This window comes from Hemibagrus wyckioides, linkage group LG06, assembly GCF_019097595.1.
Source record: "Hemibagrus wyckioides isolate EC202008001 linkage group LG06, SWU_Hwy_1.0, whole genome shotgun sequence".
In the NCBI taxonomy this organism is placed as follows: domain Eukaryota; kingdom Metazoa; phylum Chordata; class Actinopteri; order Siluriformes; family Bagridae; genus Hemibagrus; species Hemibagrus wyckioides.
Window position 1 is genome coordinate 2,641,740 of NC_080715.1, and position 14,581 is coordinate 2,656,320.

General features: G+C 39.6%; 1 protein-coding gene across 6 annotated transcripts in view; it reads left to right on the top strand.

The window, feature by feature from the left end:
* The window catches only part of thsd7ba (thrombospondin, type I, domain containing 7Ba), a 277,286-nt gene extending 263,204 nt beyond the window's left edge, over positions 1–14,082 (top strand). For 3 of the 6 annotated variants that reach the window (XM_058392433.1, XM_058392434.1, XM_058392435.1), the window contains 4 exons: positions 4,181–4,263; positions 6,521–6,719; positions 8,138–8,225; positions 10,510–14,082. In XM_058392433.1, the coding sequence (XP_058248416.1) occupies positions 4,181–4,263; positions 6,521–6,719; positions 8,138–8,225; positions 10,510–10,591 (452 nt within the window). In that variant the 3' untranslated portion in view covers positions 10,592–14,082. Of the gene's footprint in view, positions 1–594; positions 1,379–4,180; positions 4,264–6,520; positions 6,720–8,137; positions 8,226–10,509 lie in introns of those variants that run through there. The other 3 variants (XM_058392436.1, XM_058392438.1, XM_058392437.1) reach the window with 3 other exon arrangements.
* Positions 14,083–14,581: the final 499 nt, after the last annotated feature.

Consider the following 14,581-nt stretch of genomic DNA (forward strand, 5'->3'; position numbering starts at 1 on the left):
AGACAGATAAACAGAGAGAGAGAGACAGACAGACACACAGACTGAGGTAGGAGAGACAGGCAGAGAGACAAACAGATAAACCGAGACAGACAAACAAAGAGAGACAGAGAGACAGACAGACAAAGATGGGATAGGAGAGACAGATAGAGAGAGAAGCAGACACATAGAGAGACAGACAATGGGGGGGCAGATAGAGACAGAGAGGGAATTATAGAGAGGGAGAGACAGACATACAGAGATGGAGGAGACAGACAGAGACAGAGGGCAGAGACAGAAATACTGGGGAGACAGACAGAGAGACAGACACACAGAGACAGAGAGTGGAGACAGACATTGGTGGTGGTGGTGGCTCAAGTGGTTAAGGCTCTGGGTTGTTGACCGGAAGATCAGGGATTCAAGCCCCAGCACCGCCAAGTTGCCACTGTTGGGCCCTTGAGCAAGGCCCTTAACCCTCTCTGCTCCAGGGGCGCCGTATCATGGCTGACCCTGTGCTCTGACCCCAACCTCCAAGGATGGGATATGTGAAGAAAGAATTTCACTGTGCTGTAATGTATATGTGACAAATAAAGGCTATTTCATTTCATTTCATTTCAGACAGTGAGACAGAGACAGAACATGGAGACAGACAGAGACAGAGGATGGAGAGAGACAGATGGTGAAGACAGACAGAGACAGAGGATGGAGAGAGACAAACGGCATAGACAGACAGAGGGCGGAGAGAGAAAGACAGAGACAGAGGGTGGAGACAGACAGACAGACTATCATCACTCTGCTTCTCTTGACTAAATTCCCGTAGTTTTTCTCCTTTAGCTTTTTATAACCTATTAGTAAAAGTTTATGATTCTTCTGGAAGATCATCTTCACAAACACAGCAATGTTGAAGCCTGAACACAATCAGCAGATGTTCTAAAGTCTGTAGCTGAGCTAGAGCAGGGTCACATGACCTCAGCATCAGCAGCACTCCGTATTTAACTCATCTTCTCTGCTCAGGAATGGTGGAGAAAGCAGAGTGAATGAACACGTGGAGTTAGACGAGTGGAAGAATGTGTTATCAGTAGAAACACATCCAGACTGTGCTAGACCACTCTTCATCATCATCATCATCATCATCCTCCTCTCTCGTCCCATTTAAGCTGCCCGCTCACATAACAGACGCCGTTTTCACCCCACGTAAAGCTGCAGAAATCAGGCGCTGGGTTTATGATGTATTTTATGTTATATATATATTTTATGAAAACATCTGGAGCTTGAATTAAACACAGAGCTGAGTTCACCATTCAGGAAATGAACCAAAAATCACACGTACTTCAGGACGAGGAAACAGGAAGAAAAATAAAAAAGTGAACTCATTTCCGGGGCACTTAAAGTATAAGGTCCACTTCTATCATAATGAATTTATTTATAACATTTATTATATTTATTTCTAAATGAATTACTTAATTCAATTATTTATTTACTTTTAAAATTATTTGTTATTTTTAATTTATTAACATTTTGAATGTATACATAAATAAATTATTTGCACATAACTAAATGTTTTTTGTTTATTTATTTATTTATTTATATTATTATTTATTTATGTTTATTAATTTTTTTGTTTGTTTGTTTATATTATTACATGGTTTAGTTATATATATATATAAGTTACATTCAAATCATAATAAATATAGCACTTAAATAAATAAATACATTCATTAATTTATTTATTTATGAGTTTTGATTAAACTACATTTAAATTTAGCTGAATGTTTGTATGTTTGTTTGTTTGTTTGTATATCAACTACCCTTGATACTATTGTTGTTGATATTTAACAAAATAGAGCCACTTCCTGTTTGATTGATTAATTTATTTTAACACAAAATTCAACACAGTTACAATGTACCTGAAACACTAGTTAGTTAGTTAGTTGGTTGGTTGGTTAGTTGTTTGGTTGGTTGGTTAGTTGGTTGGTTAGTTGGTTAGTTGTTTGGTTGGTTGTTTGGTTAGTTAGTAAGTAAAAAAGCTGTAACTAAGTTCTTGTGCCTCTCCAGGACAGAGCAGTTCCCATGTTACAGTTTCGTGGCTGTTTGTTTGCTGCTTTAACATTAAATGTAAGAAGAAATGGATAAAGTGTTGGCAGGTTGTGTAGTTAACAGGAGTTTGTGATCCTTTGTGTGAAAACACATGAAGTTTTCTGTTTCATTGACATGATGTGATAAAGCGTTAACACTCCCCCCGTTGCCATGGTGCTGTACAAAGAATGACATCATCACACCTGTGGGGCAGGTGAGAGAGGGGCATTGTGGGTAGGAGAGTGAGTCATGTTGTGAATTCCAGCTAAAAGAGCTTTTATTAAAGTGTGAAATATAAAGGTATAACAGACCGACTTCACTTCCTGACACGCCATTAATCAGCTCCTTCACCTCAACATTTACATTCCGGTGAGACGCCATGTCCTGCTGAGGGACATCCATCACGTCTCCGCCTCACGTCTCACCCTCTATCTTCTTATCAGGGACACAGTGGTTGTAGTTACTTCCTCTTCTTCTTCTTCTTACTTTTCCTCTTTATTTTCTTCTTCCTTTTCCTTTTCCTTTTCTTCTTCCTGTTCCTGTTCCTCTGCTTCTTCTTCTTCTTCTTCTTCTTCTTCTTCTTAGATATGGACGTTGATGAAACTGAGTGAAACTGAGAGAAGGGATTCTGAGTAGTGTGTCATAACAGAGAAGGAATAAAACACTGTGTGTGTGTTTGTGTGTGTGTGTGTTTTTGTTTGTGTGTGTGTGTGTGTGTTTGTTTGTGTGTGTGTGTGTGTGTGTGTGTGTGTGTTTTTGTTTGTGTGTGTGTTTTTGTTTGTGTGTGTGTGTTTGTTTGTGTGTGTTTGTTTGTGTGTGTGTGTGTGTTTGTGTGTGTGTGTGTGTTTGTTTGTGTGTGTGTTTTTGTTTGTGTGTGTGTTTTTGTTTGTGTGTGTGTGTGTGTGTTTGTTTGTTTGTTTGTGTGTGTGTGTGTTTGTTTGTGTGTGTGTGTGTGTGTGTGTTTGTTTGTGTGTGTGTGTTTGTGTGTGTGTGTGTGTTGCATGTCCCTGGAGTTTATTCCTTTATTCATCTATTCCTCCACAGCAACCACAGTTAGCTCAAACAAAAAAGAAACCTTTGTGTGCTGACCTTATAAAATAAAATAAAAGCAGAATAATCCACAGCTTTTGACCAATCAGGTGTAAGCTATAAATCTATAACAGGAAGTCCGGCCTCCTCTGCAGCTCATTCCCAGCTCTGACAGCACATTTATACAGCTATCAGCAGCACAGGGGCTTCATGGGCTCGTGAGAAAGAGGGGGATTGTGGGTAATGACTCGTGCTCTGAATAACAGGTAAAGGAAGAAAAATGGCTTCTTCTGAAACACAAAATTACAGCAGAGAGGGGGATTATGGGTAGGATGTTAGATGAAGTAAATAGAGGTGTATATTATAAACATTTCTTTCTATTTGTAAGAAAATATATACAGTATCTATATATATATGTATTAGACCAGAGGACTGGATCTGATTGGTGACAGGGCGAAGGGGATTGGGGGTCACTTAACCTGGCATGAGCAAGCTGAGAAAAGTGTATGGATGGATGGATGGAGAGAGAGAGAGAGAGATGGATGCATGGATGGATGGAGAGAGAGAAGAGAGAGAGAGAGAGAGAGAGAGAGATGGATGGATGGATGGATGGATGGAGAGAGAGAGAGAAGAGAGAGAGAGAGAGAGAGAGAGATGGATGGATGGATGGAGAGAGAGAGAGAGAGAGAGAGAGAGAGAGAGAGAGATGGATGCATGGATGGATGGAGAGAGAGAAGAGAGAGAGAGAGAGAGAGAGAGAGAGAGATGGATGGATGGATGGATGGATCGATGGATGAAAGGATAGATAGATAGATAGATAGATAGATAGATAGATAGATAGATAGATAGATAGATAGATAGATAGATAGATAGATAGATAGATGGACAGACGGACGGATAGATGTGTGCATGTTTTTAGCTCAAAATTTATTATTACGATGCTTCTTTACAAAATAAATGAATATAAATGTAAATATAGAGATTTAGTAGTTTCTGATGTTTGCAGTGTTTTTCTCCTCCTCCCAGCTCTCCATTTTTCAGTCTGAGTAATCTCTCTCTTTCTCTCTCTCTCTCTCTGGTGTTTCTCGTCTTGTTAAAGGAGGATGTTTTGTGGTGAACAAGCCGACGACGGAGCGTCACTGCCATCCTCCCTGCACTAAACCCTTCTCTCACTGCAAACAGGTCAGACTTTCTTCTTTCTTTCCTTCTTCTTACCTCTCTTCCTCGCTTCTGTCCTCAATCCATCGCTTCAGGCTCATAACATCACCTGAACTTTCAAAATTCACGCCGTCCGCAGGTCCACACACTCAATCAGCAGGTCTGAGTGTCAAGAAAAGAAAACAAGATTAATAAATTGCTGCATTTGAACAATAAACTGCCTTATAAATATTAAATAATAATAAAAATGCCATGATATAAATATATATTTATACAGATTTATATTTCCCTCTGTCCTACAGAACACTTTAGTCATTATTTATGAGGTGTATAGCGTGTTAACAATAAAATAATAATGTTATGTAAATAATAAAAAGGTGTGTGTGTGTGATTGAGCGGTGTGTAATGATGCGGCGGTGAATTAAATAAACCTCGTCAGCCTTATTGTTCTTGTGTTCAGAGGAAATTCAGCGCTAAATGCACCACTGAAACTAAGAAAAAAATAACTCGGGGAAAATCCTTCAGCACACGGGGTCAGGGGCTGGGGGCCAGGGGCTGGGGGCCAGGGGTCAGCAGGGCTGCAGCTTAGTGTCTTCATGGCTTTGCTGGTTCAGTGTTCACTGTGGAGTTGGAGTTGGTGTGAATGTGGGAATAATAAACCTCCGTTATCGTCCTTCACCAGAGCAAACACACTGATATTTACAAACAGATTAGGATTTAGAAATGTTAAATAAAGTCATTTATTATTTTAAATATAATCAATTGATTAATTAAATAAATTACTTAATTGTTTTTAATTAAAGATAGATACATTTACAGCATTTGGCAGATGCTCTTATCCAGAGTGACTTACATTTCATCTCTTTTTTTATACAAACAAGTAATTGAGGGTTAAGGGCCTTGCTCAGGGGCCCAGCAGTGGCAGGGACTCAAACTCACTTCTGATCAGTAATAGACACCTTAACCACTGAGCTACCACATCCCACTTAGATAGATAGATAGATAGATAGATAGATAGATAGATAGATAGATAGATAGATAGACAGATAGACAGAGAGATAGATAGATAGATAGACAGACAGACAGACAGGCAGACAGTTAGATAGACAGACAGATAGATAGATAGATAGACAGATAGATAGATAGATAGATAGATAGATAGATAGATAGACAGATAGACAGATAGACAGATAGATAGATAGATAGACAGATAGACAGATAGATAGATAGATAGATAGATAGACAGACAGACAGACAGGCAGACAGTTAGATAGACAGACAGATAGATAGATAGACAGATAGATAGATAGATAGATAGATAGATAGATAGATAGATAGATAGACAGACAGACAGACAGACAGACAGGCAGACAGTTAGATAGATCGATAGATCGATAGATAGATAGATAGATAGATAGATAGATAGACAGACAGACAGACAGACAGACAGACAGACAGACAGACAGACAGATAGATAGATAGATAGATAGATAGATAGATAGATAGATAGATAGACAGACAGACAGACAGACAGACAGACAGATAGATAGATAGATAGATAGACAGACAGACAGACAGACAGACAGACAGACAGACAGACAGACAGACAGATAGATAGACAGACAGACAGACAGACAGACAGACAGACAGACAGACAGATAGACAGATAGATAGATAGATAGATAGATAGATAGATAGATAGATAGATAGATAGATAGATAGATAGTTGTTGTTTTTTGTGCCGTGAATAAATTAATAATTCGGTTCTGTTCAGTGTGAAGCTGCTTTGCAAATCTGTTTCAGTGATTTCTGTATTTATTCATTTAATTCATTTAATATTTCAATTATATGGCATGTGTTACCAGAGCATTCAGTTGTATATTGTTTATTAACATTTCTATGAGCCGAATAAATAAACAAAATTATTTATTTATTTATTTACTTTTTTACTTATTTATCTATTTATAAATTGTTAATTGGCTAAATTTAATTAAATTAATTAAAATGTTTAATTAATAAAAGTAACTACAATATATGTACTCAGAAATAATTATTAATTATTATGTTATTACTTATCTAAACAATCATATGTTAAATTAAGAACTTCATTAATTTCAGTAATTCATTTTGCTTGTATTTATTATATCATTAATAATCAAAAATTTTATTAATAATAAATGTTGTGTTTGGTCGATTATTCAGCTTTCCACATGTGCAGCTTTCATCATAAATCACACACACACACACACACACACACACACTGATGCTGTGTTTCCTGCAGAGTGGAGTGTGTGGCTGTGAAAAAGGCTACACGGAGGTGATGAACACGCATGGCTTCCTGGATTACTGCACCAGGACACCAGGGGGCGCCGGAGACACCAGGAAGGCTGACGTGAAGAGCAGCTCAGGGAGGGTAAAACCGGGCCCATCACAAATCCACGACTTCTTCGGCGAGTGGTCACTACAGGCCATTAGCCCAGGTAATCATCATCATCATCAGTAAATTTTTCAGCAGGTCTGATGTCTGAAGCTTCCTCTAGTTTTATTCGAGTGTTACGAGGCTAATTACGAGAGAAGCTTCTAGATTCCTGTTTTATGTTTCTGACAGCAGCCAATCAGATCACTGAAGCAGCTGGAGTGTTAGCCAATCAGCAAGCTGGACGCATATACGACAGAGATGTCCCTGTGTATGTCAGCATCATACGAGAGAGAGAGAGAGAGAGAGAGAGAGAGAGACAGAGAAAGATGAAAAAAGAGAGAGACAGACAGAAAGAGACAGAGACAGAGAGATAAAGAGAAAGATGAAAAGGGAGACACAGAGATAGCGAGATGAAAAGGGAGTCAGAGAGAGAGAAAGAGACAGAGACATAGAGAGACAAAGAGAAAGATGAAAAGGGGGAGAGAGAGAGAGAGAGAGAGAAAGAGAGAGACAGAAAGAGATGAAAAGGGAGTCAGAGAGAGAGAGAGAGAGAGAGAGAGAAACAGAAAAAGTTGGAGCAGATGACACACAAAGACAGAGAGAGATGAAAAGAGATGAAAAAGGAAACAGACAGAGAAAGACAGACAGGCAAGGAGAGAGAAACCAAGTAAGACAGACAGGTAAGAAAAGAATCAAATATAGGATAAATAAAAAGATAAATAAATCTTGCTGTCCCTCAGGTTTATCAGTCAGTAAACAGAAATCACAGAAAGTAAACAGAGCGCCGGTGTTGTTTTTTTTCTCTCAGCGTGATCTTTAAGGTGTAGAATCAGAGAGGTGGCAGGTGAAGGCTGTCAGAGTGACTGAGGGTTTATCTTCACGCTGATGTACGGCAGACGGCCGTGTGGTGTTTACGAGGCCCAGAGACAGGGGCTGATATAGAACTGTGTTTAACACGCCGTCGTTTAGGGAATGCTTTCATTACCCGGTGATTTGTATCAGCTGGAATGTGAAAGACAGAGCAGCTTTACTGTTAGCTTCAGGCTATTCCTGATTAGATCGGAATTTAGTGCCGGGTCCGCGGCAGCTTCTCCTCGTCCGTCTTCCAGCAGCTTGGAATTTACCGGTCATTTACGTGACAGTGACATGCGGCAGGTTATGAATGTGTGGATTATTACAGTAATTACAGATAAAATCATCAGCTTCCTTAGATTGTTAAGATCCATAGCTAGCAGTTAAACGTGTCTAAATCATCACATTCTTTATCCCAAAGCATATATCTCTATTATCTGCTTTTAACCTGCAGACTCCGTCTTGTTCAGCTGCGCTACTGACAGAGCTGCTGGTTTAGAAAACTAAAAACTTTGCCAAAAATAAATTACAGCGTCATGGTGCAATAGTTCTGATAGTGTACTGATGCTTGTGGTAATATAATAGAGTGCAGTTTCTTGAGGTGTGTGTGTGCTTGTGTGTGTACAGATGGGCGGATAAAGATGTGGGTGTACGGAGCCACAGCCGGAGGCTTCATCCTCATCCTCTTCATCATCACTGTGTCCTTTCTCTTCTGGTACGTATGAGGTTTTACCACAAATGTAACAAACCCGATGTCTACGATACGGTGGAGCACTCTGAGAGAATGCAGGCTCGAGAATATTAATAGCACTTGTCACACACCCTTATCAGATTTGATAATGATTTTCTGTGTGTGTGTGTGTGTGCGTGTGTGTGTGTGTGTGTGAGTGATTACCATACTGGCTGCACGCTTCAGTGCTCTTGGCAGTGAATTGGTGAGGAGAACTTTGAAATGTGGCATGTTACTGCCACCAAGTGGGACAGCAGATAAAATAACACCTGACGTCTGGTCAGGTTTGGATATACAACCTAAGAATAAATCAAGAACTTCAACTTAATCAACATCATGAGCAGTAGATCATGCATGAAGACCAGGAATCTTCAAGAATCAGGGAACAGGAATGTGTATGCTTTTCTAAGGTTCCTTGGTTCCTCTTGTGAAAGAGTGTTTGAGGTGAGGTGATTGAACTTCCACGGAGCTTGGTGGAGATCGAAGGGTTATCAAGGGTTGACCCAGCAATGCTCTTCAAAGTTTATTGAGACAGACAGGAAATATTAAGACAAAATAAAGGTATGGCATTATCTATAACAAGACGAAGTAGTCAGGACATAACAGATGTGGTGTGATGTTTTTACTGATGAGTTTATTATGAAGAGGATTATCTAGACTACAGAAGAAAGAGCAGTAACTGCTACAGAGTGTCTGTGCTCGGCATATATCTATCAGAATGGAACAGAAACAATTTCCATATAATAAAGACATCACATGGTCAGCACAGGATAGAATACAGGACCCTGGAGATTATAGTACACTGAAATTACAAGATGCTGGGGTATTATAGGAACCCAAGAACACAAGACCCCAGGGGGTTATAGTACACTGAGAATACAGGGCACTGGGAGATATAGGACCCTGACAATTCAGGGCCCCAAAGGTATAGAACTCTTATAGGACAATGTGAATACAAAACGCCTTGGGTTATAGAACATTGAGAGTACAAGACCCCGGGGGTTATAGTACACTGAGAATACAGGGCACTCTGGGTTATAGGACACTGACAATACAAAACCTGGTTGTTATAGGGCCTTAAGAATACAGAACCCTGGCGAATATAGAACACTGATGAAAAAGAACCCCAAGGGTATAGGACCCTAAGAATACAGGACCCTGGGGGATACAGGACACTGACGAAACAGAACCCCAAGGGTATAGGACCCTAAGAATACGGGACCCTGGGGGATATAGGACACTGACGAAACAGAACCCCAAGGGTATAGGACCCTAAGAATACAGGACCCTGGGGGTACATGACCCTTGGGGATTTTGGACGCTGAACATGGGGTTTATAGGACCTTGAGAATACAGGATCCTGGGGTTATAGAACACTGACAAAACAGGACATCAAGGGTATAGGACTCTGAGAATACAGGGCCCTGGGGTTATAGGAACCTAAGAATACATTGGGGGTTAGAGGAGACTGCAAATAAAGAAGTGCAGGGGTATGGGACCTTGAGAATACAAGTCCCTGATGGTTATATGACCCTGAGAATACAGGACACTGTGGGTTATAGGACATATATAGACTAAGAACACATGGTTCTAGAAATATAGACCCTTGGGAATATAGGTACATGCAAACATAAGACTCTGGATTTAGGTATCAGAGACCTTAGGGCTCTAGGTTTATAGCATTCTGGGAACAAATGGCACTGGGGACATCAGGCATGGGACTACAAGACTCTTATGACATAGGAGCCTGTAGACACAGAAAACGTAGAACTATAAAAATAGGACCCAGAAAATTTAAGAGGCCTGGAAAATGTAGGTCTGAGGATAGAGGACTGTAGGACTGGGAACATAGCACCCTGAGAACTGGGGACTGGGAACACAGGGCCAGAGAACAGAGGATTCTTATTTGCGCAGTATTCTAGCAAAATTAGAGCAAGAGAGCATAGAGGTCTAGAAATATAGCACCATGAGAACATAGGAGCCCTGCTGTTCAACTGGGTTCTGGGATAATATCCAGAGATGATGCGGTCCTGAGAACATCAGCCTACAAACTGAGCTCTAGCTCGATGTTACAGTAACATAACTAACACTTTTTTACACAATACCTTTTTGTATTATGTTTGGATATTTTATAAACCTAAGACCAGTTCCTGTTCACTGTTCCAGAAAAAACTGTCCTTAACTCAGCTCTTCCTCTCTCATTGCTTCTTAACTTTTCCCCTAGTTTCTGCACCTGATGTTTTCTTTCCTGGATATTTTTCTCTTTCAGCAGTCGACCAGTGAAACAGAGTAACTCCCCTCCGCTGCAGAAAGCACTGTCTCTGGCCTACGATGGAGATGTGGACATGTGACAGAGCTTTCAGAACCCCAGGAGCTCACCCTGGACCACGGGGGGGGGTCTCGGATCGGGAAATCTTCGCTAGAGAATGGAGGGGAATTTCAAGCAAAGTGTGTTTTCATAACCTTTAGTTTTGACATTGGACCAGAACGAGCAGGCATCTCGGTAACACTGAGGGGAAAAAAGACGAGTAAAAATTGAAGAACTTCAGTCTCTATTCGCACAAAAGAACCAACCGTAACTGAGTGATGAGGAAACAAACAAGAAACTCCTACACTACTATGCACTATATTAGTGCTTTCCTCAATTATTATTTTTGCAAACTGGTTTTTAGTGGGTTTTATTTATTTATTTATTTTCATTGTGATGCAGCTGGAGTTTTCATCATGTGATGTATATGAATGTGTACACGCAGGCCTGATCTTCATCTTCTACTAAAACCAAAAGAGATTGTTGCATCAGCCCAAGTTCTGACCTTTGACCCTTAGACCCTGTAGCTTGTATCCTTTAGCACCAGCAGTCGATCCTCTTCACACGTTTAGCTTCTTCATCGTTTTTTCCCACCAGATTGCGGATCATTTTCGGCAGATTTGAGCAGGATGTGTTGTTTTCTCATTCCTGTGATAAACAGGGAGTGGAACGAGACCCGAGAGCCACGTGTTCGGTAGCTGTAGATCATCAACCAGGTGCTTTTTTTCGTCCACTTTCTGTTTTCAGATTGCAAGAGCAAAAAATTAAACAAAACAAAACATGGAGGACAAAAAAATTCAGGTGAAAATGAATCTCATGTATATTTCCAGCTAATTGAAAATGTTTCATTGACATTGTTGGAACTAGCGATAACAATCTAGCGTGTGTTTTTTTTAGCACACAGAACGACGGCATACAAATTTATAAGTTAAAATCACAAGCCGCTGAAACTGACTTGATTTTCTGTCTGTAAAGTTACAGCAAAGACAGACAGATTCCTCATCACCAGAGTTACGCTAATCTTTCATTCATCTGCGTTACTGATCATAATGAATGTAATCCCCAGAGCAGGCTGGATGCTAACGATGACTGAAGAGCAGCGGCTTTATAGAGCGGATTAAAATGGATAGGAACACAATGCCGAGTGTGTATGCGAGCACACGGCTGACAGACTGAGCAGATTTTCCTCGCTGGTCTTTGTATGAGGTCTATTGGGTAGAAACAGTTAGACTGATTTCCTCTGATATGTGTATGTTTATAAAAACCATAACATCAGACCAACCTGATGACCAGGTCCAGGGTTCTGCATGGGACCTTTAAAGAAGCAGCATTCACATCCAGGTGAATAGTTTAGAGCTTTCAGGTTCTCAAACTCTTCATCTTCTGGGAACAGTCCAAAAAAAAAAAAACCCTGCAATAGACACTGTATGTGTGTGTGTGTGTGTGTGTTTGTGTGTGTGTGTGTGTGTGTGTTTGTGTGTATGTGTGTGTGTGTGTGTGTGTGTCCTGGTTTGCTAGGAGTGCAGGAACACTTGACAGAGTCTGACAGAAACCAGAGGAAATCTACATTCTGGGGCATAACAAATGGGCCACAGTTCTTCATCCTGCAGGTTGTTGGAGGTTCTCTGATGTCTGTGTGTAACATTTCTGCCTGTAATTTTACTCCAAAGACATTATTATATACTGAACAGGAAAAGCTGCTCTGTGTCCACTTGTTTCTCTGGTTTTTACTCGTGTTAACGTTTTATACGTTCGTTTTGCGTTTTATTTGTAACTCCGTCGGATTTAAAAGTGAGATAAAGATGTTTAAGCAGCTGGTTTTAAATCAATTATAAGTTTTAAAGACAGTGAAGCATGAAGTCATCACCGTCAGCTACAGGAGCAGACACTCGTTTATCCCTGATGCTCTGTTTCATCGTCTCACATCTTCTGCTTATTCTCACCACATTTTCACCTCAGACAGGTGGAGAAAGAATTTCTTTTTCTTTATTTCTTTTTTTTCCAGTCAGCTGGTTCTGAGATACGAACACAATTTACTAAACTTCAGGTTGATTGAAATTAAAACAAAGTTCAGGTTTGTTCTGCTTTATGAACCGCTCTGCCTCAGAGAGAAGAATGTATTAGATTTACTGCTAGTTTTTCCGACCTCAGATTCAGCTTTTATTTAACTTAAATCTTTATTTGTGTTTTGCATTAACTTTGAAATTTTACGTGAAATACAGTCTACTGTTAACGTTTCGTATCGGCGGCTGTGTCTCTTTTTAACACTTTTAATTTCCCCTCAGATATTTTTACCTAGAGCAGAGATGCCAGAATTTATGGATCACCTGATTGTTGACCTGTCGCCATGCCGACACGGAGATTTTCTTTTATCCTTTAATCTATCACTGTTAGCTTTTATTGTTTTGCTATGTAGTTTTCCATCTTTTGATATGTATTTTAAAAGGCTGTATTTGTTTTTGTTTGTTTTTGTTTGTTTGTTTGTTTGACCAATCATCCGATCAAAAGCAAATGAAATTCTCCCAAAGGAAAGTGGTGTGAAATACACTTTAGCTTCATCTAGATAAACTTTGACCTATAAATTCATTGTTCCGGTGTAAACAGTGGAGACGTGTTACTCGGTATTAACACAACAAACCAATTACCTAGCTAATGCTAATGCTAATCCTCTGCAAACAATGAGAAGTAGCTAGCATGTGATCTAAAAACTCTTTTCAGTAATGTCTGATGGAACAACGTGAGTGAAGATGCTGGACGCTAGCAGTGAAACCATGGCAACAAGCGATTGGCTCAAATCCGAATCTCGTACCGATTGGTGGATCAGATAGCGATTGAGTCGCTAAGACATGGCGGAAATCTCCACCGAATCTTAAAGGTAAAGGTGTCTAATGTTGTGGTTATTTTCCTGTAACATCCTGAAGTGTTTTATTTCTCTTAGCAACCTGCCAATTAAACAAAGACTCCTTATTATTTTTATCCATTTCTAGTAACATTTAGTGTGAATTAGCTCCTGGTCTCACTCACGTCACTTCACGCCGCTGTGAAGAGTTTAAAATTTTCCTCTGACACTGGAGACTCCTTCCGTTCATGTTAAATAAACATCTCCTTACAACATGCCGATTTAATCCGTTTACGTGGAGCATCGTCGAACACATCCCTGTGAATGAGCTGTTGCTATAGAAACCATCACGTATCATAGCGATCATGTTAAAATGAACCTGTGTTGTTGTTAGAGAGAACGAGTCAGCACCTGACTACCGGTTATTAATGGACTGGAGGTCACACGCTAGCAGGTAATCTTTCTCGCTAATGTATGATGACGTGCTAGCTTCCAAGAAATGCTCATTTTTAAGAATTAGCATATATTTTATTACATTTCCCATTCCAACACCTTTCATTTTCCATTTTCCAACATACAGCATAATATATTACACATTTAAATCACCATCAAATCTTAATAAAGCAAATATTTATTTATTTATTTATTTATTCTTGTTTGTTTTCTTCTTTTGCTTCTTCTTCTTCTTCTTCTTCTTCTTCTTATTATTATTATTATTATTATTATTGTTATTTTATTCTAATTTTATTTTTTGTACTCTCCTTATAATTCTATATAACTTAACTTAAAATATATTTGTGATTATTATGATTATTATGCATTAATTCATAAATACTACATTTCATAAACATTTACATTTTTTAAAATTTAAAAAAAAAAAATTTTTTCCAACAGAGTGTCCGTTTCTCTCTGTTCATAAACATTATGTTAACCATTGTAGGAAGAGGATGTGGTGATGAGCAGATACCTGAACACATACCACGTGTTAACCGTATAGTGGAGCGTCTCACGGGATCCTGTTGCAGGTGAACAGTGTGGCTGCAGGTAATCTCGCAGGTGAGGCTGTAGGTGATCTCGCAGGTGAGACTGTAGGTGATCTTGCAGGTGAGGCTGTAGGTGATCTCGCAGGTGAGACTGTAGGTGATCTTGCAGGTGAGGCTGTAGGTGATCTCGCAGGTGAGGCTGTAGGTGATC